This window comes from Cavia porcellus, unplaced genomic scaffold, assembly GCF_034190915.1.
Source record: "Cavia porcellus strain 051 isolate PalLab524CR breed Dunkin Hartley unplaced genomic scaffold, mCavPor4.1 scaffold_16, whole genome shotgun sequence".
Taxonomy (NCBI): Eukaryota; Metazoa; Chordata; class Mammalia; order Rodentia; family Caviidae; genus Cavia; species Cavia porcellus.
This window is the reverse complement of record NW_026947499.1, coordinates 6,983,437-7,007,774: the sequence shown is the minus strand read 5'-3', so window position 1 is coordinate 7,007,774 and position 24,338 is coordinate 6,983,437. Positions and strand designations below refer to the sequence as shown.

Genomic DNA, 24,338 nt, shown 5'->3' with positions numbered 1-24,338 from the left:
ACTTGCTCCTACAAACGGCATTCAATTAGTAACGTGACTTCTGGGAACTCACACCGGTCCCCTCCCCAGGGCTTATTATGCTCCTCCTCCTCTTGGAAGGAAGGAAGGAAGAAAAAGATGCTGACTGCAGTGTGCTCCGCAAGCTCAGCGTCAGGGTACAGCTGCATGTCAAGGCTAACCCCGATGGCAAGCAGAGCTGCCGCTTCCCCATCAGGCTTCACTTCTGAGGCTCCGGCAGCCATGCACTCACGCACTCTCCATGCCAGCCTGGGGTCTCCGGCTTGAAACCATTTGGAACAACCTTCCTTGTCCATCATTGCACACCACACACGTTTCCAAGCTTTCAGAGAAGCTGAAGCTGAAATGTACCTTATTGTCAAAGTTGAATCTGCTCAGATCCCGAGATTCTGTTGCTCTTCTATCGCCATGTGTAAGCGCCCCCTAGCAAAACGACATTTGCAATCAAGGGAGTTAAGCCTCTACTGTGAGCCAGCCAGCACAGGTCATCTTTGACTCAGCATCTACATGACTCAAAACCTTACCAGGCTCTCAAGTCTTTTGGCAACAATAGAGGCAAATCTCTGCTCTCCTGCCAGTTCAGAAATCAGAAAGACATACTCGGGAGCAGTGACTTGATTTGATCTATGAGTTCTTCCTGTAATGACATTTTGGTAGAGATCACAAACTGTTCATATTCTGAGACCTATCTCTAACACTTACCATTAAGTTACTTAAAATGAACGATAATGTGACATTTCCCACAGCTCCCCACAAGTACAAAGTAGAAACACCGATCTGAGTGACAGACCTCTGCAGAGCACTACTGCCCTTACAAGGACTAGAACTTCCTGCGAGCCACTTAGATGACATAAATTACTATCACTACCCTAGCTTTGGTTAACAAGAAAGCTGACGATACAGTTGATGATCCTACAGTTGTTTTTAAATCACCAGGCCACAGAAACGTGAAACAGATGAGACAGGAACAGCAATGGGGCCCTGAGGATTGAAAAGTAGCACCCAAGTGCACAGGTCATCAAAGGTGCTCCCAGGAGCCTCGTTCTCAGTGAAGTGCCAGGAGGCAAGAAAGAAATTCATAGAGCACTATACATTTTAAAATCTTTCCCAAAGTTAAATGCAAAACCTAAGGCATCACATTCTAAGACTTCTGATACTAATATGCACCCATTTGCCGAGTGAAATTCAGTGTACAAACTTACCAAATTGTTGAATTGCTCTATCTGCACTCCAGGGTAATTCCAGAGTCATATGAACTCTTCGCCTTTGATTTTTAGCTCTGCGATCTGCTTGTAATGAAATACCTGAACTGGCGGCTTCTGAGATAATAGCAATATTCTACATCGAATTTAAGAAAAAAAAAAAAAAAGAAAATACCTCAGCACGAGAACAAGCAGAGCAGTACTCTATGCACAGAGTCCTCCCATGGCGTTTGCTGGTGCCCGGACCCAGCTGCAGCTGGCCTACAGCTACCTGGAACCAAGAGGAGCGCTCCCAGCCTTCCCTTCCTGCTAAGTGTGGAGATGCACAGGGTCTGCCTGAGAAGGACAATGTCCAGGACACTTCCTTAAAAGGAACAGACAAGCTCATCTCCCTGCTGCATTTGTTTCTGCAGTGCTGAGGACTGAGGCCTCTGAGCCACACCCCTGACCATAGCACACAATCCTGCAACACAGAAGCAACTTAAAGATGGAGCCTCCATAACTAAATCAGCAAGTAGGCAGCAGTGGCACCACCCTATAGCCCACTGTCCTCACACTGGGGTCAGAGGATCACCTGTACCCAGGAATTGGAGACCAGCTTGGGAACATAGAAAAGCCTGTTTCTCTTGGGGGAAAAAAAAAAATTAGGTGGAGAAGTCTGGCTTTCAAGGAGCCATGCTGGCCCCAGTCTATGTACTCAAACATGCACATAACAGAAACATCAAGCTTGTTTAAGTCAATTTTTGTTTTCAGTTGTTTGTTGATGTACGATTTTCCTATGTACTCAACTGGTTCAGAAATCATGATCCTCTTCCTGCCTTAGCCTCCACAGTGCTGAGATTATACAACTACCATCTGGCTTCTTCCTACTCTTTCAAATATATAATAGTTTTATAACTTCATTATTATTACTAAATTTTATTTATTTTTCAGAGGGTCTTTTTCAGACAGTAGCAGTTCAGGCTAGCCTTAAACTCATTTTGTAACCCAGGCTGGCCTTAAACCGCAGCAACCCTCCTGCCTCAGTTTCCCAAATGCTGGGATTATAGGTGTGAGCCACCACACCCAGCCTTATAGAATTTTTTTTGGGAACTGGAGCTTGAACTCACGACCACATGCTTGCAAGGCAGGCACTTATGCCACTGAGCTACATCCCCGGCCCATGATAGAATATTTTAAAAGCCAATGTTAATAGTGAGACCTATTAAATTCTCTCGGTGCAGAAGCAGAAAAGTTCTATGAAATATAAAGAAAAACATGGGTAAAGTGGTGAGATGCTTGCTATTTGGAAGGGGTGTTACCTAATTTTCAAATAATCTCCTGAGTAATATATGACAGTGAATGTCAAGAGATACATCACACTTTGTTTTGAGGTTGCTTGTTTTTGTGATAGGGTCTTACAATGTAGTTCGGGCTGACATCAGACCCAAGATCCTCCTGACTCAGCCACTGGAATAGCTTGGATTATAGGCTTGTGCCAGCATGCCTGACTAAAGCTCAATCTAAACATATGGAAGCCATCTCCCCAAAAAGCACCCTAGCAAAACATACCTTATCTCCATCCATAAACCTCTGTTTTTCTGTAATGTTTAATATTTCCACGGGCACATCAAGTTCTGACCTTGACTCATAAGATATACTTCCGTCATCGTTGCTCACAACACGTCCCTTGCGACCAGTCATCTGAAAAGCCAAACAGCGTCATGACAATCCTGGTGCCTGACTGTGCACAAGGAACTCGGACCACCTCCTTCACTGAGGAAATCCTGGCATTAGTACCAGCTCCCAAGGACACAACACACTGCATTACAGTCCCTGGGAGGAGCTAACAGTGGCCACCATCACACAAGATGGCCCTCAAGGGGGGCCATTGAGACCAACAGCTCAGCACACTCAAGACACTGTGGACAAGACTTCACCAGCACTAGAGGAGTAACTGCAGTGAAATTACCATTCTCAGAGCTTCCACAGGAAACCAGACAGGTGACTGTGATGACACCCAAAATACCACTCATACCACAGGGTTTGACTACCGTTCATTTTACAGGATTTAAAGTGGCAAAAAATTAACAAGAAGAAACACAGGCCTCATCAAGTAAGGCTTACCTCTGCAACATTCTCAGGGCCTCCCAACTCATCAATAAGTTCGTCCAGGGTGTTAGGAGGAAGGTCTTCAGCTAACTTCTCTAGTTTTTCCAGTAGGTCTTTCTTCATTTGCTGGGCCCTCTCGACAGCATCCTGACTCGTTATGAGGCTGCTATTACTGCTGGAGTTGCTGTTCGCTAGGGAAAGAACATTCATGCAAGTCACTGCACAGTGTGTATTAAGCAGAAGCGCATCTCACAAATAGCGCAAGTTTCTACAGATACCTGGTGCGCTGTTAGAAGCAGGTGTAATCACTGGTGTGGATGAAAAACTAGGTCGTTTTGATCCAAGACCTGATGCTAATAAGGCACTTTGAATAGAATCTGGATCTATACTTTTCTTCTTTTTTTTATCTTTGTTTTTCTTGTGATCTTTTCTGATTAACCAAGGATCTGAAAGATAAGGCAAAATGCGTACCAAGGATTGGTTAAAATAAACATGTGTCTTCAAAGGACATAATCCTTGATTTTTGTGTGGTGGTAGCAGAGATGATACACAGGGCCGCTGAATGCTCTGCCACTAAGCTACAACCCTGAGCACTTATCATTTTATTTTGAGACTGGGTCTCAGTCAGTCAGGCTATGATTGTTATGATTTTCTTTCTTTTTTTGGTGGAGGTGGTTACCGGGGATCAAATTCATGACCTTGTGCTTGCCTGACAAGCTAAATTCGCTAATTGAGCTAAATTCGCAGCCCTGGTCTAGAACTTGTGATCCTCCTGCCTCACACTCCCAAGCAGCTGGAATTAGAGATGTCTACTACTGTATGAGGCTCAACATTGAATTTTTTTGGTACTGTTAACTGATTTACTTATAAATCATTACCAACTATAGTAGCCCAATATATCCACCCACACGCTGAGAGGAAGGAGGGATGAAGAAGGGGACATAAAAAACACTGCAATGTGTTATATACATGTGCTATTCCCCATGATGAATGTCATCATGCACAGGAGACATGGACTAACAAAAATAAATCACTGCATGAGCAGATCAGAATCTGACTTATAAGACCCAGACAGACCAGTCTAGAGCTCACCACTCGACAAACGTTACAACCTGCATGGTCCTTTGTACTGCAGAGAAAAAGGCTCTAACCAGCAGGCTCTGGCCAGAACCCTGGGGCATTTCTGGCCAGCAGCCACCCCTAAGGCTGCGCTCACCGTCCTCGTCGTCTTCACTGGACTCATCTCTAAAGGGGTTGAAGTCATCGTCTTCCCCAGAGCTCATGTTCTTTGAGCTCTCATAGTCACTTTCTTCAGCATCAGAGGCATCGGACTCGCTCCCGCTGTCGTCAGAACTGCTGCCCGTGAGACCACCAACTTTCCGTGCCTTTTTAGCTTCTCGACTTACTTCTTCACCTACCCAAGACCCAGATAAGATCATTGGCTGAAACAGTGTTTCTAAAGCTCCCAGACATATATTCAGTTCAAAACTGCTTCAAATGATGTGCAGACAAAAAGGAGGCAAAAGCAAAAACTCAAGCAAGCACTCTAGAATTCCTTACAAAGAAAGGCTCTGTTCAGTGACTGAAGAAATCAAACACCCAATTACAAACTTTAAACAGTAGAGCCTTCAAGTTCACAGGCCTGAAAACTGATCAGAACAGTCAGAACAGCACCTGGCAGGCACTGAATTCTGTGTGAGACAGCAAGAAGAACGTGGATACCTACAGGTTCATACCCATGGAACAAGGGAAACACTGATGCATGAAAACTGTTTTCTTTCCCAAGTCTGGGATTTAACCTGGGGCCCAACACATGCTAGGCACTCTACCACTGAGTTACATCTCCTTGGACTTCAAACCTTCTTTTTTTTAAAAGTACACAAGGTGCTAATTCAAATTATGTTCTTGAATATTTGGAAAAGAGATCTAAAAATAATCAGAACTAAAAATATTAAAAGGTTCTAGGGCTAGTGAGATGGTGAGAACTTAACTCAGGAAAGCAAAACATGAACATTTAGTCAACCCAAGACATCGCTGAATGTAAGACAGCATTCCTTTTTGTGCTACTAAAAACATTTTTTTACACTGCCCTTTAAAGTAACAGCCGCTGAAGGGACTGGGGATATACCTCAGCAGGGCAGGGCCTGCCTGGCAAGCTAAGGTCTTACGTTCAATTCCTCATGCCCCAAAAAACCTGTAACACCAGCAATCCTGGCATCCTCGCACTCAGGAGGCTGAGGCAAGAGGACGATCAAGAGTTTTTGGACAACCTGAGCTACACATTGAGCTCAAGGCCAGTCTGAACTATACACTGAGATCGTGTCCAAAAAACCAAACCTTAACAGAACTATATTCGCTAACTCATTTTTAGGTGTAATAAGTATGTGGAAACATGTATCCAAAATGCATGAAATAAGACTAAAGGGTTGGACATTTAGAATACCCAACATCACATGTTTTTTGTTGTTGTTGTCATTGTTTTTTGTCTTTTTGAGACAGGGTCTCACTATAATGTTCTGGCTGGCCTTGAGCTCACTTTGTAACCCACAAGGCTGGTCTCGAATTTGCAATGATCCTCTTGCCTCAGCTTCCCAAGTGCTACAATTACAGGCATGTGCTACCATGCATGGCTATCATAGGTTTTTATATTGATCAATTTGTTTTGCACAACACTGGGCACTGAACCCAGGGCGTTGAAACTACTAAGACACAACAGTCAATCAGTTGATTATGTCAGTAAACATACAAACAGCAAACCCTAATGTGTGTTACAAACTGTTACATGGTGAGCCAGGGGTTTAGCTCAATGGCATAAGCACCTGCCTGGCAAGCGCAAAGTCATGAGTTTGATTCGCTTGTATTAAGGAAAAAAAAAAACTACCAAAAAATTGTCAACATGGGGAGTGTTCTCCCAGTAATCAGGAACCTAGCCCAAGCCTCTTTACAGTCCTCCCCACCTAGTTAGGTATTTCCTAAAAATCAGCTTTGACAAAGAGAGACCCGTATTTTAGTTGTTGTGCATCAGTCATTAGTTATGTGAATCTGGAAACATTTAACCTCTCAATCTTACTGTGTTTAAATTTCTATCTGTAAAACAAAAAATAAAACATAACTTCCTCAGGACTCCTGACGGGTTAAACAATAAACCTAAGTCTAAAAACTCCAGTGCCCAGTACCAGTTAACAGCTCATGTTCTAATTAAAAACAGCAGGTCGGTTACCTGTGCATTCCAGAGTACGAGGGTAACACTGAACACACACAACGACTTGCTAGTTTAAGAAAAGCAGTTCCTTCCCCAAATCCTGCTGCTTCAAAGCACGCCCATCCACAGCACTCCCAACAGCAGCTCCAGGGCTCACCTTTCCGCTTCTTCGTTTTGCTTTCCTTACAAGGGCTATCTCTGGGAGAACTGTTGTTACTCGGAGCTGTCAGATCGATTCCCAGCAAACTATACAATTTTTTCCTGTCTGGAGCAGGGAAGTGTTTTTCAATGAGTGACTGCAACACTCCTCTGTAGGAGAGGGACAGTGACAATTACTGCTTCACCTGAAAAAATCACGTACTATGGCATATGAATATATTGAATATATCATTTTAAAAGAAACACACTTTTTCAATCTTGTGAAGTACAAATAATACTCCTCAATGCATTTTAATTTTCAAGGTAAACCCCATCCCACTGGAGAAAAAAAGGAAGCAAAGTCATACGTGCAATTTTTAAACTTTAAAAAATTATTTTACGTTTTCTATGTAGCTATGTAAAAATGTAATAGGAGGCTACGGTCGGTGGCACATAGTTATAATCCGTGCACTCGAGAGGCTTAGGAAGCCAAGGATTTAGCTCAGTGGTTTAAGTGCCTGCCTGCAAGCATAAGGTTTTGAGTTCCATCCCCGGTACAAAAAAACAAGTAAGGCAGAGGGAGGAGGAGCACCATGAGTTCAAGGCTAGCCTGAAATGCATACTGAGGCTCTGCTAAAAAATAAACAGGGCCATAGCTCAGTGGCACAGTGCCTGCCTGGCAAGCATGACGTTATGAGTTTGATTGCCGGTAACAAAGTAAAAAGCAAACGTAAGAGTGTAACAGGGAGTGAGGTACAGTGCTATATATCTATACTTCCAGTTACTTGAGAGCCTGAGATCAGTGGATCACTTGAGTCGGTGTTTAAGCATGGGCAACAGCCAAAACCACCCTGACTTATCAATAAAACAAAATGAGGTCCTCCCTGAAAAGATCCATCAGAAAATTCATTATTTAAAAAAAAGAAGAAGAAGAAGACGACGACAAAGAAGGAAAACTGGTGAAACTACAGAAACTTTGTTTTTTTTTGAGACAAGGTCTTGCTATGCAGTCCAGGTTGGCCTCGAACTCCCTATCATCATCCGGTGTGGTGCTGCATGCCTGTAATCCCAGCCCTTGAGAGGCTGAGGCAGGAGGATCCCAATGAGTAGGCCAGCCTTAGCTACATAGAGACCCTCTCTCAAGGAATCAAACAGAACAAAAACAAAAGTAATTTTCAATTTTATCTATCTTCAATGTAGCACTTAGAAGTATTCTAAGAGTAGATGTAAAGTGGCAGAAACCAGGTTACTAATTTTATTGTCAGAAATAACATTTTTAACAGCTTTTGAAGATCACTTGCCTAAATTTCAATTTTACAGATTTTATGGTATCAGGGGAAACTAGGTGGTGCACCTCTAGAAAATAATGGTAATTATACATACATACAAGTCAAACTCAAACTCAACCAGATTTCCAAGGTGTTTAAACAAAGAATAAAGTACTTCTGTTAATCCATATATTGTAATAAATACTGATAGAACATGTAACATTATGTCAAGATTATGACATTTCTAAGTTACTATTTTGTTTTGCTTCGAGACAGGGTCTCACTATAGGATGCAGGCGGGCCTTCAACACCCTACATAGTCCAGGTTGTAACCCTGAATGCTGAGATTATAAGTGTACAACACTGTACCCAGATATATTTTTACTGTTTTCTAATGGATAAAATGTAATACAGATTGGCACAGAATGGCAAAAAAATCAAATTAGGAAAGCTTTTAAAGATGATACATAGGTGATGCAAAACTTTGTCAAGATGTGCCAGTATCTGAACTAATGGAAGAAACTCAAAAAGTAACATAAACAAACACATTACTTGGCAGTTGAAACAAAATCATTCAATTCTCCTCCACCTTCTTCCAGTGCTTCTAATGTTCTAGCTTCTCCTGTAGACTGCAGACCAATTACAACACACTGTAAGAAGAAAGTAAGGTAGTTACAAATAACACATGCTTGTTGGCCTTTTTTTTAAAATCTTTTTTAAGACAGGGTCTCATTATGTAGCCCAAGCTGGCCATGAATTCACAGAGATCCTCCTGCCTCAGCCTCACAAATGCTGGGAATCACAGGCCTGCTCTATCACACCCAGCCTTTTAACTTTTGACTTTATCAAATGCATTTTTTATTAATAAATATAAAAACTATGAAAAAATTTTCATAAAAATTAGAGCAACAATGGTTAACATACTGTGCATCATGACCTTAAGATGTATTTTAAATATTTAACAAAAACTAAAGATTTCAAAGACTATTATTTTGAAATGTATTTATATTATATATTTCAGACATGCTTAAAACAGAAAATAGATCATAATAGCATGACTAACACCTCTGCCATTACGGATTTACAGCCTCTTGTGTTTTAAACAGATAAAGTCTTCAAAAAGGAAAAAAATCAACTGGGCATGAGGGTGCACACTTGCACTTTTGGTATTCTGGAAGAATGAAGCAAAAAGATCTCAAGTTTGCAGCCAAGCATGGTGGCACATAACTATGATACCTGGAGGCTGAGGAAAAAGGATGGCCACAAGGCCAGCCTGGGCTACACCATGAGTTCAAGGCCAACCTGAATAAATAAATCAGCAAATAATTAAAAAGGGCTGGGGAAGTAGCTTAGTACAAAAAGCCCTGGAGTCAATCTCCAATTTTAAAAGAGCTGGGGAGTGCAGCACAGTGGCCCGAGGTTCAGTCTCTGGACAGGGAGTTGGCTTCAGGCAGTATCTGTTAGTGGATCTGTGGTTATCAGTGGTAATGGTCAAACTGGACTGGTACTTATTTTGTCACTCCTTGAACTATCTAAATAGTCAGTGCTTTCTTAATTTTTAAAACTACATTTTAAAATCCTACTATATTAGTCTTTTTGTAATTATCCTTTACAAAGACTTGACTTCGTTAAGAGAGAAACCTCCGTCCCACAAGAATATAACGAAAAGTATTCAATCTCTGAGTAAGTTGTACAACTTACTTTTCCATTCTTGATTTCCTCCCGTGCTAGTTGCACAACCCTCTTCACTTTGGACGCTATGCACAAGTACTTGAAGAACCTCTGGTGTGCAGACCAGAACTGGCCCCACATGGACTTTTTCATCCGCTGCTCAGCATCAATCAGGTCTGCGGCCTGCTGAAACCGCTCTCTGGCGATGACCCACTACAGACAAAGCCAACAGTATACATGCTTTATCTCTGAGCAGTTACTTTACAATGACCTTCAATAAAGATAATAGTAACCTGGAGAGCTTCTGAGCTGTCTTAATATTCTTACTCCCTAAGACAGCCAGTTTAGAATACACTTACATATAATGCCATTTTTTGAGAACTGTATCACTCAAGTAAATGGCTATTTTTTTGATGGATCACTTTAGTGAAAACTGGAAGTTTTAGAAAATAAAGATATTGGTTAAATGACTTGTTGTGGTAATTTTCCTGTCATTTCATAGCAGAAATGCATTCCTATGAGCCGACAGACATTACAATGGACAAAACCAACCAATATTATTTGTACACCGAAAACATTAGGAATTAAGAAACACTTCTCAGACAAAGAAAAAAAAAAAAAAACACTTCTCACCAATTTGACTGCTTTGTTATACATTTTAACATAGTTCTGAGAAAGCAGAACTTCCTCAATTTTGAAGGTCACTCCAGTAAAACTCAGCTGTCGGGCTATGTACATTCCTCTAAGCTTCATATCCATAGCAACTATCTCCATGGCACCAACACCTCTGAAGAAAATGAAAACACTCAGTAACTATCAAGTAAAGCAGGACTTTAATCTACAGTGTAGGGCTTAGCAGTAATGTGTTTCCCAGTGCGAATGAACACAGCATGCACCACAAGCTGCATTACCTGCGCTCCACTGCTTGAATGAAATCACTGAATTCTCTGAATGGAGTTCCTTCACCCCAGATTCCAAGGCGGTTCATATAGGCCATGTTACGCGGTTCCGAAGCACCTGGAAAATCCCCAAATATACTATAGCTGCAAATAGAATTTATACCTATTTTTTAAATTAAATAATACTCACCAGTGGCACTTGCATAAACAACTCTGGCTTTTGGCAATTTGTTCTGAAGCTCCAAAACTGCTAAGCCTGTCTTGGTGGGTTTTGAAGAACCAACAGGACATAAGTTTTTTGCTTTATGACACTCATCAAACACTATCTGTAAGGACTGAGTTAAGGAATATGCTACATTCCTTAACATGTATCAGTTCTTTAGGAAGAGTTAACATTCAGCTCCCCAAAGATTCAGAGGGCCTCTTCTTTACCGGTATGAAGGAGGCCATCCAGGTGCCTCTCCCACACAGCCAGCCACTCTCCCGCCCAGCTTTCAGGCGCACACTGACTGCTACCGTATTTAGCTTAGCCAGGCATTTAATTTCCAACTAGGATGCAGCAATGGGTTTTCTATAGCAAGACGCGTCCACCACAGATTATGCTGGAAAAAATGAACTGTGTATACCAGTACACACTGTAACAGGGACCCAAATTACCCAGCATTTCACAACATGTGATGCTTCGCACAGGATAACTTATGATAAACTGTGAACAATACATTTTAAAATCACACAATGTTCCTTTCACTTGGTGTCTCGGTGCCCTGCCATTTAATGTGAACACCCACCTAAGTGACCACACCCAGCACCGCTCTCACCTACTCATCTTTTCCTAAATCAGTTATTTCTCTGACAAACTGACTCAACTTTCCAGCCGTCTGGGAATCTAATAATTAAAACTGCCATCCCAACAATCTATTCATCTAATCCTAGGACTCTCCTTTGCCAAAAGTCTGTTTTATTATACTTTTATGCCATTAAAAAATAGAATCACAGTTGTCATAAAGGATACCACTCCATCGAAGTCGTCACCGCACCAATGCAGAAGTTGTTTCAACCGAGTTTTATATTTGCCACCAGACTGGCTTTCCCCAATAAGAGAAGAATATGTAGCAAAAATAACACCCTTTTTCACACTCCCGTTATGTTTGGAAGAAATTTTTCCATATTTAAACTAAAATCAGAAAAGAAAAGGCTATAATTAGTCTGGGAAACATTTATCTGACCCAAAATTCTATAGCAGGACCTCTTAAACTGAATAGGTTCCTAATAGGCTGAAAAAAGTCCAAACACTTCCTAAGATACAACACAAAATGTCTTGTACACAAACGCATGCATGCATGCGCGCACGCACACACAAACACACACACACACACATATTATGGTATAATGGTGCAATTTTCAAAGTCTCAAGGGAGTCCATCATTCAAAAAATAATAATCAAACACCCCTTTAGAAACAAGTCACAGTATCTACTCCACAAATATTTACTATCCATTTACTACAGCAAAGCACTGTGATTAAATTCTGAAAGAGTATTAGTTAATGTAACCCCTTTGGATTACACTGCTCAGGATTAAGATATTTACAGGTCTTACCTGTATGCTTTCAGTTTTAAACTATTCATACACGATCATTTAAAACAAATTTTTTTTTTTTGTCTTTTTCCTTTTTATCGGTACCGGGGATCGAACCCACGACTGCCTGCTTGCAAGGCAGGTGCTTATGCCGCTGAGCTAAATCCCCAGCCCCCATTTAAAACAATTTTAAGCTAACAAACTACTCTGTTGGACCATGAACCAACTCAGGGCAGCAGGACAGCAGATTTGCATTTACTTATTTGCAGAAAGGCAGTTACAGGAACTGTGTTTTACCTTGATAACCAACACAGTGTATCAATGAAGACTTCCTAAATGAACATCAAGATTCTAGTCACAGTAGACTGCGTTTTAGGCATATCACCCACTTTCTTATGAACTCTTTTGCCATGAACACAGGTACACGCACCAAGTTCATGAGCCAGAGGAATACGAACCAAATCTCTAACCCACAAGGTCCCTTGCACAGCACTTGGTGCCCTACGGTGACAAGGACAGCCTCTCTACACACACCACACAAACAGCCACATAAACGTACTTGAGAGTGTCAAGGATTTAGCTCAGCAGACTAAGCGCCTGCCTGGCAAGTACAAGGTCATGAGTTTGATCCCTGGTACCAAAAAAAAAAAGTACTTAAGAAACTAAGACAAGGGGCTGGGGATTTAGCTCAGCGGCATAAACGCCTGCCTTGGAAGCAGGCAGTCGTGAGTTCGATCCCTGGTACCGATGAAAATGAAAAAGACAAAAAAAAAAAAAAAAAAAAAAAAAAGAAAAAAAGAAACTAAGACAAAAGGGGCTGGGGATTTAGCTCAGTGGCATAAGCACCTGCCTTGCAAGCAGGCGGTTGTGAGTCCGATTCCCGTACCGATAAAAAGGAAAAAGAAAAAAAAAAAAAATTTAAAAAAAAAAAAAAAAAAAAAAAAGAAACTAAGACAAAATAACTAAAGACTGAGAAATCAAATTCCATGGCAGCAGGGACAATGCCTGTTTTCCTTGCTCACTACACAGCCACTCCTTGGCGTGGTACCGGGCACACAGTAACATATGTACCAACAGGAGTGGCTGCGCTTGGAATAACACACTGAATCCTAACAATCCTACAAAGTAGAGATGGTTATTCCCACCTCACAGGTGGGTTCAATATTTACTCAATAACCAGGTAAACAGAAGTTTTCATACCTTATTTAATGAGTGGACCAAAATGTTTTTTGCTCCAATATCCCTCAAATCTCTTTCAGCATCATACTTTAAGTCATTTGAAACACTGAACCTGTCATAAAAAGAAAAAAACAAACTAAATCCAAGTTACACTACTCTAGTAGAATTTAGGAATGATGCCAGTTGGAACACTTAAAAATACCCATTCCATTAAACCCATTCCCGCATGCCAAGCTGTCCACAAATGGAGCCTCCCACAGCCTGTTCCCGACACTTACCACAGTGCTCTCTTTCTACTCAACAAGTAGTTTTCATAGATGATTCCTGCTATCGTCCTGCCTTTCCCTACACCAGCACCATCACCTATTAAGAAGCCAGCACGATCACCATTAGGTAGGAATGTTTCATGTTGCTGAAAAAAAGAGAAGACAAGTAACTAAGCCTCCATCATCTCCAGAACCTTTCACACAGTTTCAGGAACATGCCTGCCTTTTGCTACATCAATGCCAGAAGGTCTGGCCTTAGTTAATGTGGGTACTGTCCACAGATTTACTACATTTTCTTTCTTGCTACCCTCTCTTGCACCAAGACATTTTTATTCTTTTCAGACAGGGTCTCACCCTCACTAAGTAGCACAGGCTGGTCTTGAATTCATTATGTAGCCCAGGCTGGCTGCAAACTTGAACTTGCAGCAATCCTCGTGCTGCAAATCTGAGGAATTTACAAACTGGTGAGAAGCCTTCCATGCTCCTTTCAACACTTACATAATCAAATACTACGCTGCATGTCATGCATAATTATGGGAGATATTGGATTATTTGGGTCATTACTTATTTTACAGAATGGAGCATGAAGTAGAGCGTAGTGGCACACTCCTGTAATCCCAGCACTCAGGAGGCTGAGGCACGAAGATCGTTGTAAGTTTGAGACCAGCCTTGGGCTACAAAGTGAGCCTAAGGCCAGCCTGAACTGCACAGCAAGACTCTGTCTCCAAAAAAAAAAAAAAAAAAAAGGAACATGATTAAAATCCGATGTAAGAAAACTGGTGTTAATCCTAGTTTGATTTTTTAAAGCCCTCTACAATACTTCACATGGCATAGTAACACCAGTTTATTCAATCACTTCCAACAATGCAGGTAGTCAAATCGTTCTGACTGGGGGAAGGAGGGATCACTATAGGCATATTCCTATCTGAGGAATAGATTCCTAATAATGGAATTGTTAGGTTAAAAGATATATATTGTCAGGCATGGGGGTGCACGCCTGTATCTCAGCACTTGGGAGGCTGAGACAGGAGTATCATTGTGAGTTCAATACCAGCCTCGATTACAACATGAGCTTAAGCCCAGCCTGAACTGCATAGCAAGACCCTGTCTCAAAAAAGACGTCCCCCAAAAAAGGACACGTATGTTTTAAATTCTGTTCTCTTACCATCTTTGATTTTGTTCTTTAAATTATTTACATTTTAAGTTTCTCATATAAGAAAAACCATGCAATATTTAACCTCTCCAGGGTTTCACTGATTTCTTTCACTTAGCATTCTGATTTTAAGACCTATACATTTTCCTATAAACAACTCAACTTTATTCTTCTTTAAATGAACAGTACTCCTTAGTATATATGTAATATTTTCTTCATCCATTTAGCTGTTGACAGATACACTGACTTGCATAATTTAGGGATTCTGAACATGGGTAGGCAGGTATCACTGTATTTTTAAGTTTTATACAGAATATATATATATATATATATATATATATATATATGTATATATATATATAAATACAAACCTATGTAAATACAAAATGTTACAGTATTCACTATTTCCACTAAAAATACATTCTGCTTATCTCTTAGATACTGCCTCATTTTGTAACACATAAAGCTATTAAAAAAACATTCAGGAATTTTTCCATACAAGGTAATTTTTTCTTTAATTAAAACTCCACTGTATGGACCAACATGTTATGTGCAATGTTTACCTGGGCTGCATATGTAATTGCCTCGAGCTGTAATGCTGATAACCAGCCACTGTCGACGGTCTCTTCAGAGATGGACGTTTTGTACCACACGTCGGGAGGAGTGACACTGGATAAAGAGCTAGTTTCTACTACAGCATCAGGATGGCGCAGGCCAATTTTTACTGGATGAAAAATTGAAAAATACTTCAATTATTTCATTCTACTAACATTCCCAATTTAATTACAAGATACTGCAAGATTTCCCCTATGATGCAGAAAATGTCTGAGGCACTATTTATTCTGAACCTCCATAAAGTGACATGTTGCCCTGCGGATGTTACTCAGCAAACTTGTATCCGCATAACTTTGGGTTCAAGCTGCAGTATCACAAAAAAGTCTCTGAGACTGTAAAGTACTCCTTAAATTTGACTAAAATGATCTAACAATTATGGACAACTTATATGAAGACTTGCTGATAAAAAACATCTAGTTTAAAATCATTGATCTAGCCAAGCATCTTGGGAGGATCCCAAGAGCCTACAAATTGGAGCCTTGCCTGGAAAACAAACGGACTGCATTTCAAAACAAAAATAAAGTAATAAATAAAAAAATAAGTTCAGAGCCAGGCATGGTGGTGCATTCTTGTAATTGCAGCACTCGGGAGGGTAAGGAAGGAGGATCGCTGTGAGTTTGAGGCCATGAGGGGCTACATAAGCAAATTCAATGCCAGCCTGGGCTACTCATTGAGACCCTATCTAAAAAAACCAAAACCAAGGGGCTGGGGATTTAGCTCAGCAGCATAAGCACCTGCCTTGCAAGTGTGTAGTCGTGAGTTCAACCCCTGGTACTGATAAAAACGAAAAAGACAAAAAAACCCAAAACCAAAAACAAACAAAAACCTTAAATTAATACATAAGATTATCCAGAAATGAATATAACCCACTGCCCCAGACTAGAGAGGTTTTATTTAAAAGTTACTTATTTCATTTTGCAAAAGTTCACAGTATAATTTCACTTAGGAAGAAATTTCACTTAGGAAGGAAACTATAGCATAAAATTAAATGGCAACTAACTCCCCAAAATGTACAATATGAGTAATTTTAAATAGTGACTGACAAACTTTTTCTATAAAGGTTAAGCAGTTAAGTGTTCTCAGCTTCACAGGTCATTCAGACTGTTTCATAACTAGTAAACACTGTTATTACAGTATAAAGGCAATCACTGACAATAATTAAACCAGCGAGCATGCCTATGTTCCAATAAAACTTTATTTGCTAAGACAAGCAGTACATACAGACCCTGTGGGCTGACCTCTCTCTAGTTTAAAGGATCAGAGAGGGGCTGGGGATTTAGCTCAGCAGCATAAGCACCTGCCTTGCAAGCAGGTGGTTGTGAGTTCAATCCCTGGTACCAATAAAAATGAAAAAGACAAAAAAAAAAAAAAAAAAAAAAGGGTCAGAGAGGCAAACTCAATTTTTTCCTCCCAGTAAAAAATTATATGAAGGGGGGCGGGGAAGCCCAGGTACATCCTAAGCACCTTTAAATTTTTCAGACAGCTCTCCTAAAGGTCTTGCCCAGGCTGACCTCAAACTTTAAATGCCCCTGCACCCACCTCCGGAATAACTATAAGAATGTGTTGGCATTCTGGCACTAAAACGTTATTGAGCCTGTTCAGGCCGGCCTTAAACTCATTATGTAGTGAAAGCTGGCCATGAACTCAGGCAAACCTCCTGGCTTAGCTTCCAAGTGTTTGGATTACAGGAGTGCATCACCATATCCAGCTCTAAAACTTTTTTTTATCTTTTTTTGTTAACAGCAACTCAACTTCTAACCTCATATTTGCCAGGCAGGCACTTTGCCACTGACCCAATAAACTACCACCCCCTCTAAAACTTACTTTGGTTCGATCCCCGGTACCATTAAAAGGAAAAAGACAAAAAAAAAAAAAAACCCTCACTTTGAATGACAAGAAAGTTACAGAATCTTGGGGTCTTTACAAAGTTATTAAAATATTTTAGTTTAAATACTATTAATGATTTTTTATACATATTAGTAACATACAAAACACAATCTAGACTTACATTTATTCAATTTCTATATAAATAATGAATGAAAATTTCTGTACAAAAGCTATGTTACTTTCATTTTCAGAAAGTGACCACTAAAACATGAATCATGAATGTTACACAAAAGGCAAAAAATGATATTAATGAAAATCAATAAATTCAAATAGCACAAGTTATTTATTAATAAAATTCAAAACAAAAGACTCATGGTAGGGTTGTGGATTTAGCTCAGCGGCATAAGCAAACAGGCAGTCGTGAGTTTGATCCCCAGTACGGATAAAAAGGAAAAAGACAAAAAAAAAAAAAAAAAAAAATAGACTCATGGTGAGCTGGTGTGGCAGCACATGTTGATAATCCCAGCAGGCTTGGAGGCTGCAGCAGGAGGACTCCAAGCCCAGCTTGGGCAACTTATTGCCCTGGTTCAATCCCCAGCATCAAAAAACAAAACAAGAATTCCAATGGTTTTATAATGTTCAACAGGATATATACATACAAAGTTAAACTACACATTTGTAATGCAATCAAAGCTTTTGGAAATAGAGGGAAATGTAGGGGAACGGGAAAAGAAAGAGGAAAAAGAAGGAAGAGGAGGAAAGAAGAAAAGGACGAAGATAAAGCCTATACAAGCACAAACTCCCTATGATGAACATTATATAATGCAAATTACAATAAAGTTTCAAAAAATAAACAACAAAATAAAATCCCTATGATGAACATTATATAATGCAAATTACAATAAAGTTTCAAAAAATAAACAACAAAATAAAATACAGTTTGGTGTGCTTTTCTGTTGTTGTTCCATTTTCTAAGATGGGATCTATGTAATTCAGGTTGGCCTTGAAATCACAGGGACCATCCTGTCAGACTCCCAAGTGCTGGGATCACAGGCGTGTCATTATGCCAGATGTAAACTATGTATCTTGTTTTTTTTTTTTTTTGGTCTGTTTCATTTTTATCAGTACCGGGGATCGAACTCATGACTGCCTGCTTGCAAGGCAGGCGCTTATGCTGCCGAGCTAAAACCCCAGCCCCTAAAGTATGTATCTTTTATAGCTACAATTGAATTAAAATACGTTTTGTTGTTGTTGTTGTTTTTGGTCTTTTTGAGACAGGGTCTCTATGCAGTTTGGGCTGGCCTTGAGCTCACTTTGTAGCCCAGGCTGGTCTTGAACTCCCAAAAATCCTCCTGCCTAAGCCTCCCAAGTGCTGGGATTACAGGCATAAACCACCACGCCTAGCAGTTAAGATACTTTTATTATCACTATATAAGCAACACTAACTTGAAACAAAATAAAAATCCTCCTTAGTCTTTGTTTCAAACACTTCAATCTTTGTTTATGGTACTAGGAATTGAACTTAGGACATTGTGTTTGCCAGGCAGGCACTGTGCAGCTGGGCTATACCCTTGGCCCAAACACTTCTATCTAAATGTTTTAAATGTGTATACTGAAAAAATTCTCAGTAAAAGGTTCACGTATTTTAAAAACAGGGGGCTGGGGATTTAGCTCAGCCGCATAAGCGCCTGCCTTGCAAACAGGCAGTCGTGAATTTGATTCCTGGTACCGATAAAAACGAAAAAGACATTAAAAAAAAAAAAAAAAACAGAGCTTAAGAGTCGGGAATTTAGCTCAGCAGCCTAAATCTCTGTCTGGTAAGTGTCAGGTCATGAGTTCAATCCCCCATACCTAAATAACCACTTATCAACTGCTGGGATACATAGCTGAAATGGCCCATCAGATAAATGTACAAGGGTGAGTTATGTAAGTTCATAAAGAACCCAGAATTTTTTTGACAAATCTCCAAGACATACATTTTATTGGCATATATTCTGCATAGGTTTCAGCATGGCCCATTTCTTCTTCGTCTTCTTCTTCTGGCTCATCCTCCTCTTTTACAACAGGAACCTTCTGTAACAACAGAGAAAGTACGTTCAGCCACGCGTCCGGAGACTGGAGGCCCAGGCAGCCCGCGGGATAATCTTACACCAGAACCCTGTAACCACCGACCAGGGACCACCTGCATGTTCTCTCAACTCTGGCTTCCCCACTTCTCCAGTGGTGATCTGCTCTGCCCATTACATGAGAAGGTCAGCACAAGGTGCCACTGCCCTGCAGCCACCATCTCCCCTGGGCATTGCCTTCCTGTCACAGCATCCCACGCACAGTCCATGTGCCCTTAGCAGGGCCCTTCTGGGTCACAGCCACCCTCCCCTCAGTTCACCTCCACCTGCTTCCTTCTCTCAGACCCTGGAAGCTAGTCCAGCCCAGGAGAAAAGTTTAGGGCTCCTCTGGAGCAGAGATTCATGTCCATTTCCAAGTGCCCACATAGCAAGTACAGAGAAGCAGCCACGGATTTCCCCTCAACCTCTCGAGGAAAACCGAGTGGTGGCAAGGGTTCTAAGGTGACAGGGTAACGCAGGCCGTGGTTGGCAAGCCATTGCGTGTTTCCATCTTTCTCCACGGACCTTACACCAGGAGTGGGAAGAATGAGAGCAGGGAGACACTAGTCACCAGCACCTCTGTCACCCCCATAAAGCCATGGGAAGCTGCTGGTACAGAGGACAGGAAGAGAAGGCTGCTGTGAAACCTCACAGATGGAGGAAGGAGGAGGAGGAGGAAGAGGAAGATGCAGTCCAAGCCCCCAGCTCCCGGTCTGGGGGACCAAGTACACTGGCATGAAGGAAACAAGGAGCAGGCGAAGCATCTCAGGAGCCTCACCCCGCAAACATCTCAGGAGCCTCACCCCGCAAGTGCGGAGATAAAATCCCAAACTCCCAATGGTCACAGAAATGAAACTCATCGTTAGACACTGGAGAAAAACAGAACCAACAGAGAAATACATCTGATACCCCACACAATTATTTCACTCTGTATCCTTGGGGCAACTTACCAAAATTCTGAGTCCTCTACACTTTTACACCAACCATAAAACAAGAGGATCTATGCTATAATTATCAAACTTCCTTGTTTCTCCCTTTTCTTCCTCCATCTAAATTTTTTTAAAAACGGACTCTTGCTAAACTGCCCAGGTCAAATTACGTCTGGCTTGGCCTCCAATTTGTGTGTGTGTGTGTGTGTGTGTGTGTGTGTGTGATAGTGGGGTTGAACTCAGGACCTTCACATTGAGCTATAACCCCAATCCTTTCCTGTTTTTAAATTTTTGTTTTATTTTTGAGAAAGGATCTCTTTGCATAGTTCAAACTGGTCTTGAACTATGTAGACTAAGCTGGTCTCAAACTCAAGTCATTCTTCCTGCCTCAGTCTCCCACATGCTAGGATTACAGGGATGCACCACCACAGCCAGTCTCTATTTTTAATTTTTTTAATTATTATTACTATTTTTTTAATCGGTACCGGGGATCAAACTCATGACTACCTGCTTGCAAGGCAGGCACTTATGCCACTGAGCTAAATCCCCAGCCCCTCTATTTTTAATTTTGAGGCAGGGTCATACTGCTTAAGCTGGACTCCAACTTGTGATCCTCCTGTCTCAGACCCTCAGAGTGCTGGCATTACAGGCCTGAACCACTATGCAGGGTTCACATCCCAACCCGTCATCCTTCTACCTCAGCCTCTCTAGTAGCTGAGATAATAACTATGTGCCAACACACCCAGTTTCCACTTAGATTTTTAGAAAAATCACCAGGGGTATAATTGAAGGGTAAACTGGGATATTGAAGGGTCACAAAATCCAAGGACCAGATGGGGATCAGACAGGGAGTACTTTTAAACCAGGTGGTTGTAAACTGGTAACTGGTATCAAGCCCCAGCCTAAGCAGCAGCCAAGAGAGCTGGCACCTGGGGAACGATGCAGCTCATGAGTTTTACAAGCTGAGGTGTGCGGGGTTGGGGCTGTCAGGCCTCCCCATTTTCTAATGGAACCTAGAAATCAGAATTCCTTGGGCCCACAAAGTATTCAAAATTCCTCCAAACACTGCAGAGCCCAGGAAAGTGCATCTGTTTGCGTGATGCTCCACAGACTACCACTGGTAATCCAATGGACCGTGCATCTCGAGAGGCCCAGAACTCCCCCCACACTATGGTGAAAGTGTTTATGGAGTGGAATGGGACAAAAGCTCTGCATCAAACATTTCTTAAAGATACGTGTATGGCTAAGAAAATCAACTCCAAAGTGCTACTGACGTACAACCACTAAGGAAATGGGATGCTGCCTGCATTCACTCTTCCGGCGCCCACTGAAAATCTCAGGAACTGGTCACTGGGCCACCTCCAATGCCACCTTCTGAGGCCAAGACCTTGTAGTCTTTTGGTATTATACAGACAGCCATCACTCTCCTGTTTCATTTTCCCTCACACTTTTAAAATCCCCAATATTGTAGGGTACAGATGCATGCCTATAACCCCAATACCCTGGCAGGCTGAGCCACAAGGCTCACAAGTTTGAGTCTGGCCTGGGCACCTTAGTGACTGGGACCATGGGAAATGGGAACATAGCTCAGTGTGAAGGCCCTGAGTTTAATTCCCAGTATTACCAAAAGTAAATCCCCCAGGTGAGGCCCTCTTATCCCCCTATAGATTACTAAGGTGCCTCTTCCCACTCACCTGCCTGAGTCAGGAGCGGGCCTCTCCCATACACCTGCAGAGGCTCCTTTCAGAGACCACACCATCCCAAAGTCCTTCAAGCTCACCTCAAGAGCCCACATCTTCCACTGCCACTTCTTCCAGTGAACCAAGCATCCCGGCTAGGCTCACCCAAGCACAAGACTGCCCTGTCCTCTGTGTCTGTTACTACCCTGGCACCCCCCTTAAAGAGCCTTGTCCAAGGCTCCCACAAACTGCAGCTGCACACAACTTCCTTCCTAAGAAGGAAGGAAACCCATGCTTAGGGGGTACTACCTCCCTCCAACTCCGAGCCAACCCTGTGCTGACACTGCACACTGATGCCGAATCCTGCTGACTATGACAACCCATGCTTACTGAATGGGGAATCCTGCAACACTCTTACGGAAACCCACTATCGTAGTGTTATCCATAGAGATGTTCATAAACACACAAAAATCAATTAAACTGAAGCATACTGTATTTCTTTTTTTTTTTTTAATCGGTACCGGGGATCGAACTCACGACTGCCTGCTTGCAAGGCAGGCGGTTATTCTGCTGAGCTAAATCCCCAGCCCCTAGCATACTGTATTTCTAAGAAAAAAATTTCCTAATTTTAATTCTTTGTGTGTGTGCTAGGGATTGAACTCATGAATTCATGACTTGGCACCTGCCAAGCAGGCACCTACGTCGCTTAGCTAAACCCCTGGTCCCCCCGCCCTTTTTTTGTTTTTTGTTTTTGTTTTTCAGACAAGGTCTTGCTATGCAGGCCAAGCCGGCCTCGAACCCACTATTTAACCCTGGCTGGTCTTAAACATGCTCCTCTTGCTTCAACCTCCCAGGGATACATGTCCAAAATTTAAGGAAAAAAAAAAATACATAACTAGATTATAAACTTTGACAGGTCTTAACTAGTTCAAGTTCACTCCTGAAATATAGTTGTCAAAGGTTTTTTTCTTCCCTTTTTTTCAGAAAAAGTCTCGCCATGTAGTGTAGGCTGGTCTTGAACTCACGGCGATCTTCCTGCCTCAGCTTCCCAAACACTGGAATTACAAGCAAGTGCTACCATGTCCAAAAGTCACAAACTTCTAATTAACCTCACCATGTCTTTTCTCCTGATCATGTAAGATTCTTAATAAAAAGATCAGTATTACATGTATTTGTATACTTTCTATCAAACACCAAATGTTTTGATCACCCTGTTTGGTGTGTAATTCTTTCAAAGAAGTTTAAGTTTCCCCATATGTTCATGTAATGGAGCAGTCTACTGCCACTTAAAAGTTTTTTGAGGGTTGTTCTAGAGTACTTTTAGTTAAATATACTTCTCTTTTTCTTTTTTTGAGACAAGTATCATTACGCAGTACAGGCTGGCCTTGAATTCGGGCTGGCCTCAAGCTTGCAGCAACCCTCCTGCCCGAGTCCCTCAAGTGCTGGGGTTAGAGGCATTCATAAACCTGGCTTTGTTTCTGGTTTTTTTTAAGACAAGGTATTGCTATGTAATGCAGTCTGGCCCTGAACTTACACCAACCCTTCCTGCCTCGGCCTCCAGAGTGCTGGGATTACAGGAGTGTCTCATCAGGCCCAGCTGCAACTGTATTTTCATACTACACAAAAATATAGACAAAGATATTTGAGACTCACCATAGTTGGTGAAAAACTTCTCATTTTCATGTCATTTATCCATATTCTTGCTACTTCTTTATTAGATGACTCTTTCTTCACTGTACCATTGCTTACATCAGCTGAAGAGGAAAAATTAATATATAGTTTTTAGGGAAAAAAAAATCTCAATTTCTTTGCCTACTGTACTAAAGATTCAGTGATATTTACCAACTTAACTAATCAAGAGACATCAATCTGCCTATTAAGGATATACATTTACAGGATAATTAGTTTTAGAAAGTAACTCACAAAGAAAAAGTATGCAGGGACAACAAAATTTAATTATGAGAAAAGCACATTAACTGGAACTATGTGATGGCTGAACACTGATACAGAAGCCACTATTACCTGGAGAGCTCATTCCAGTTGGCTCATTGAGAGAAAAAAAAAAAAACTCTGCAGATTTGATACTACTCATTTTTCTAGGCAAAATAATTATTTGTAGAAGAAAGTCAACTTGGGAACTTTTCATTTCCTTCCTGTCCTCAGAATGAAGATCCAAATAATGAACTTTTCTTCTTTGATGATTTTCAAATACTTCTTAAATACACATATAACTTCAGACTCCCAACTATCAAACTAGCACTGCCTGACTGCACTGGGGAGACAGGAGTGCTTGAAGCCTATGCTGCAAGCCTGGGCACCCCTGAAGCACTCCTGGTCCCTGGGAGGCCTGAGATCACAATGGGCAAAAAGTGCCTCTCCAGAGAACACCTGGAGTGCTTAGCAGGCTAGATAACTATCTGGGAAAAACCTTTCACCTCAAGTCCAAAAGCTAGAGGACCAGTTAAACTATTGAACACAAAGGCCAGAACACAGATAGCCAACTGTGGAAGAGCCAGTGA

The 24,338-nt window shown here is 41.4% G+C and overlaps 1 protein-coding gene across 12 annotated transcripts in view; it reads right to left on the bottom strand.

Annotated features, from left to right (window-relative positions):
- The window catches only part of Sbno1 (strawberry notch homolog 1), a 61,514-nt gene that overhangs the window by 17,331 nt on the left and 19,845 nt on the right, over window positions 1-24,338 (bottom strand). For all 12 annotated transcript variants that reach the window (XR_010039606.1, XR_010039605.1, XM_003462908.5 and 9 more), the window contains 19 exons: window positions 23,473-23,573; window positions 19,083-19,179; window positions 15,228-15,388; window positions 13,524-13,657; window positions 13,267-13,357; window positions 11,502-11,663; window positions 10,680-10,815; window positions 10,502-10,607; window positions 10,224-10,377; window positions 9,621-9,803; window positions 8,472-8,569; window positions 6,671-6,822; window positions 4,528-4,725; window positions 3,590-3,757; window positions 3,327-3,502; window positions 2,772-2,903; window positions 1,221-1,356; window positions 543-655; window positions 370-441 (listed from right to left, as the gene is read on the bottom strand). Coding sequence is in view for 10 of the 12 variants with exons in the window: in XM_003462908.5 (XP_003462956.1) it covers window positions 370-441; window positions 543-655; window positions 1,221-1,356; window positions 2,772-2,903; window positions 3,327-3,502; window positions 3,590-3,757; window positions 4,528-4,725; window positions 6,671-6,822; window positions 8,472-8,569; window positions 9,621-9,803; window positions 10,224-10,377; window positions 10,502-10,607; window positions 10,680-10,815; window positions 11,502-11,663; window positions 13,267-13,357; window positions 13,524-13,657; window positions 15,228-15,388; window positions 19,083-19,179; window positions 23,473-23,573 (2,570 nt within the window). In the remaining 2 variants the exon portion in view is untranslated. The remainder of the gene's footprint in view (window positions 1-369; window positions 442-542; window positions 656-1,220; window positions 1,357-2,771; window positions 2,904-3,326; window positions 3,503-3,589; window positions 3,758-4,527; window positions 4,726-6,670; window positions 6,823-8,471; window positions 8,570-9,620; window positions 9,804-10,223; window positions 10,378-10,501; window positions 10,608-10,679; window positions 10,816-11,501; window positions 11,664-13,266; window positions 13,358-13,523; window positions 13,658-15,227; window positions 15,389-19,082; window positions 19,180-23,472; window positions 23,574-24,338) is intronic.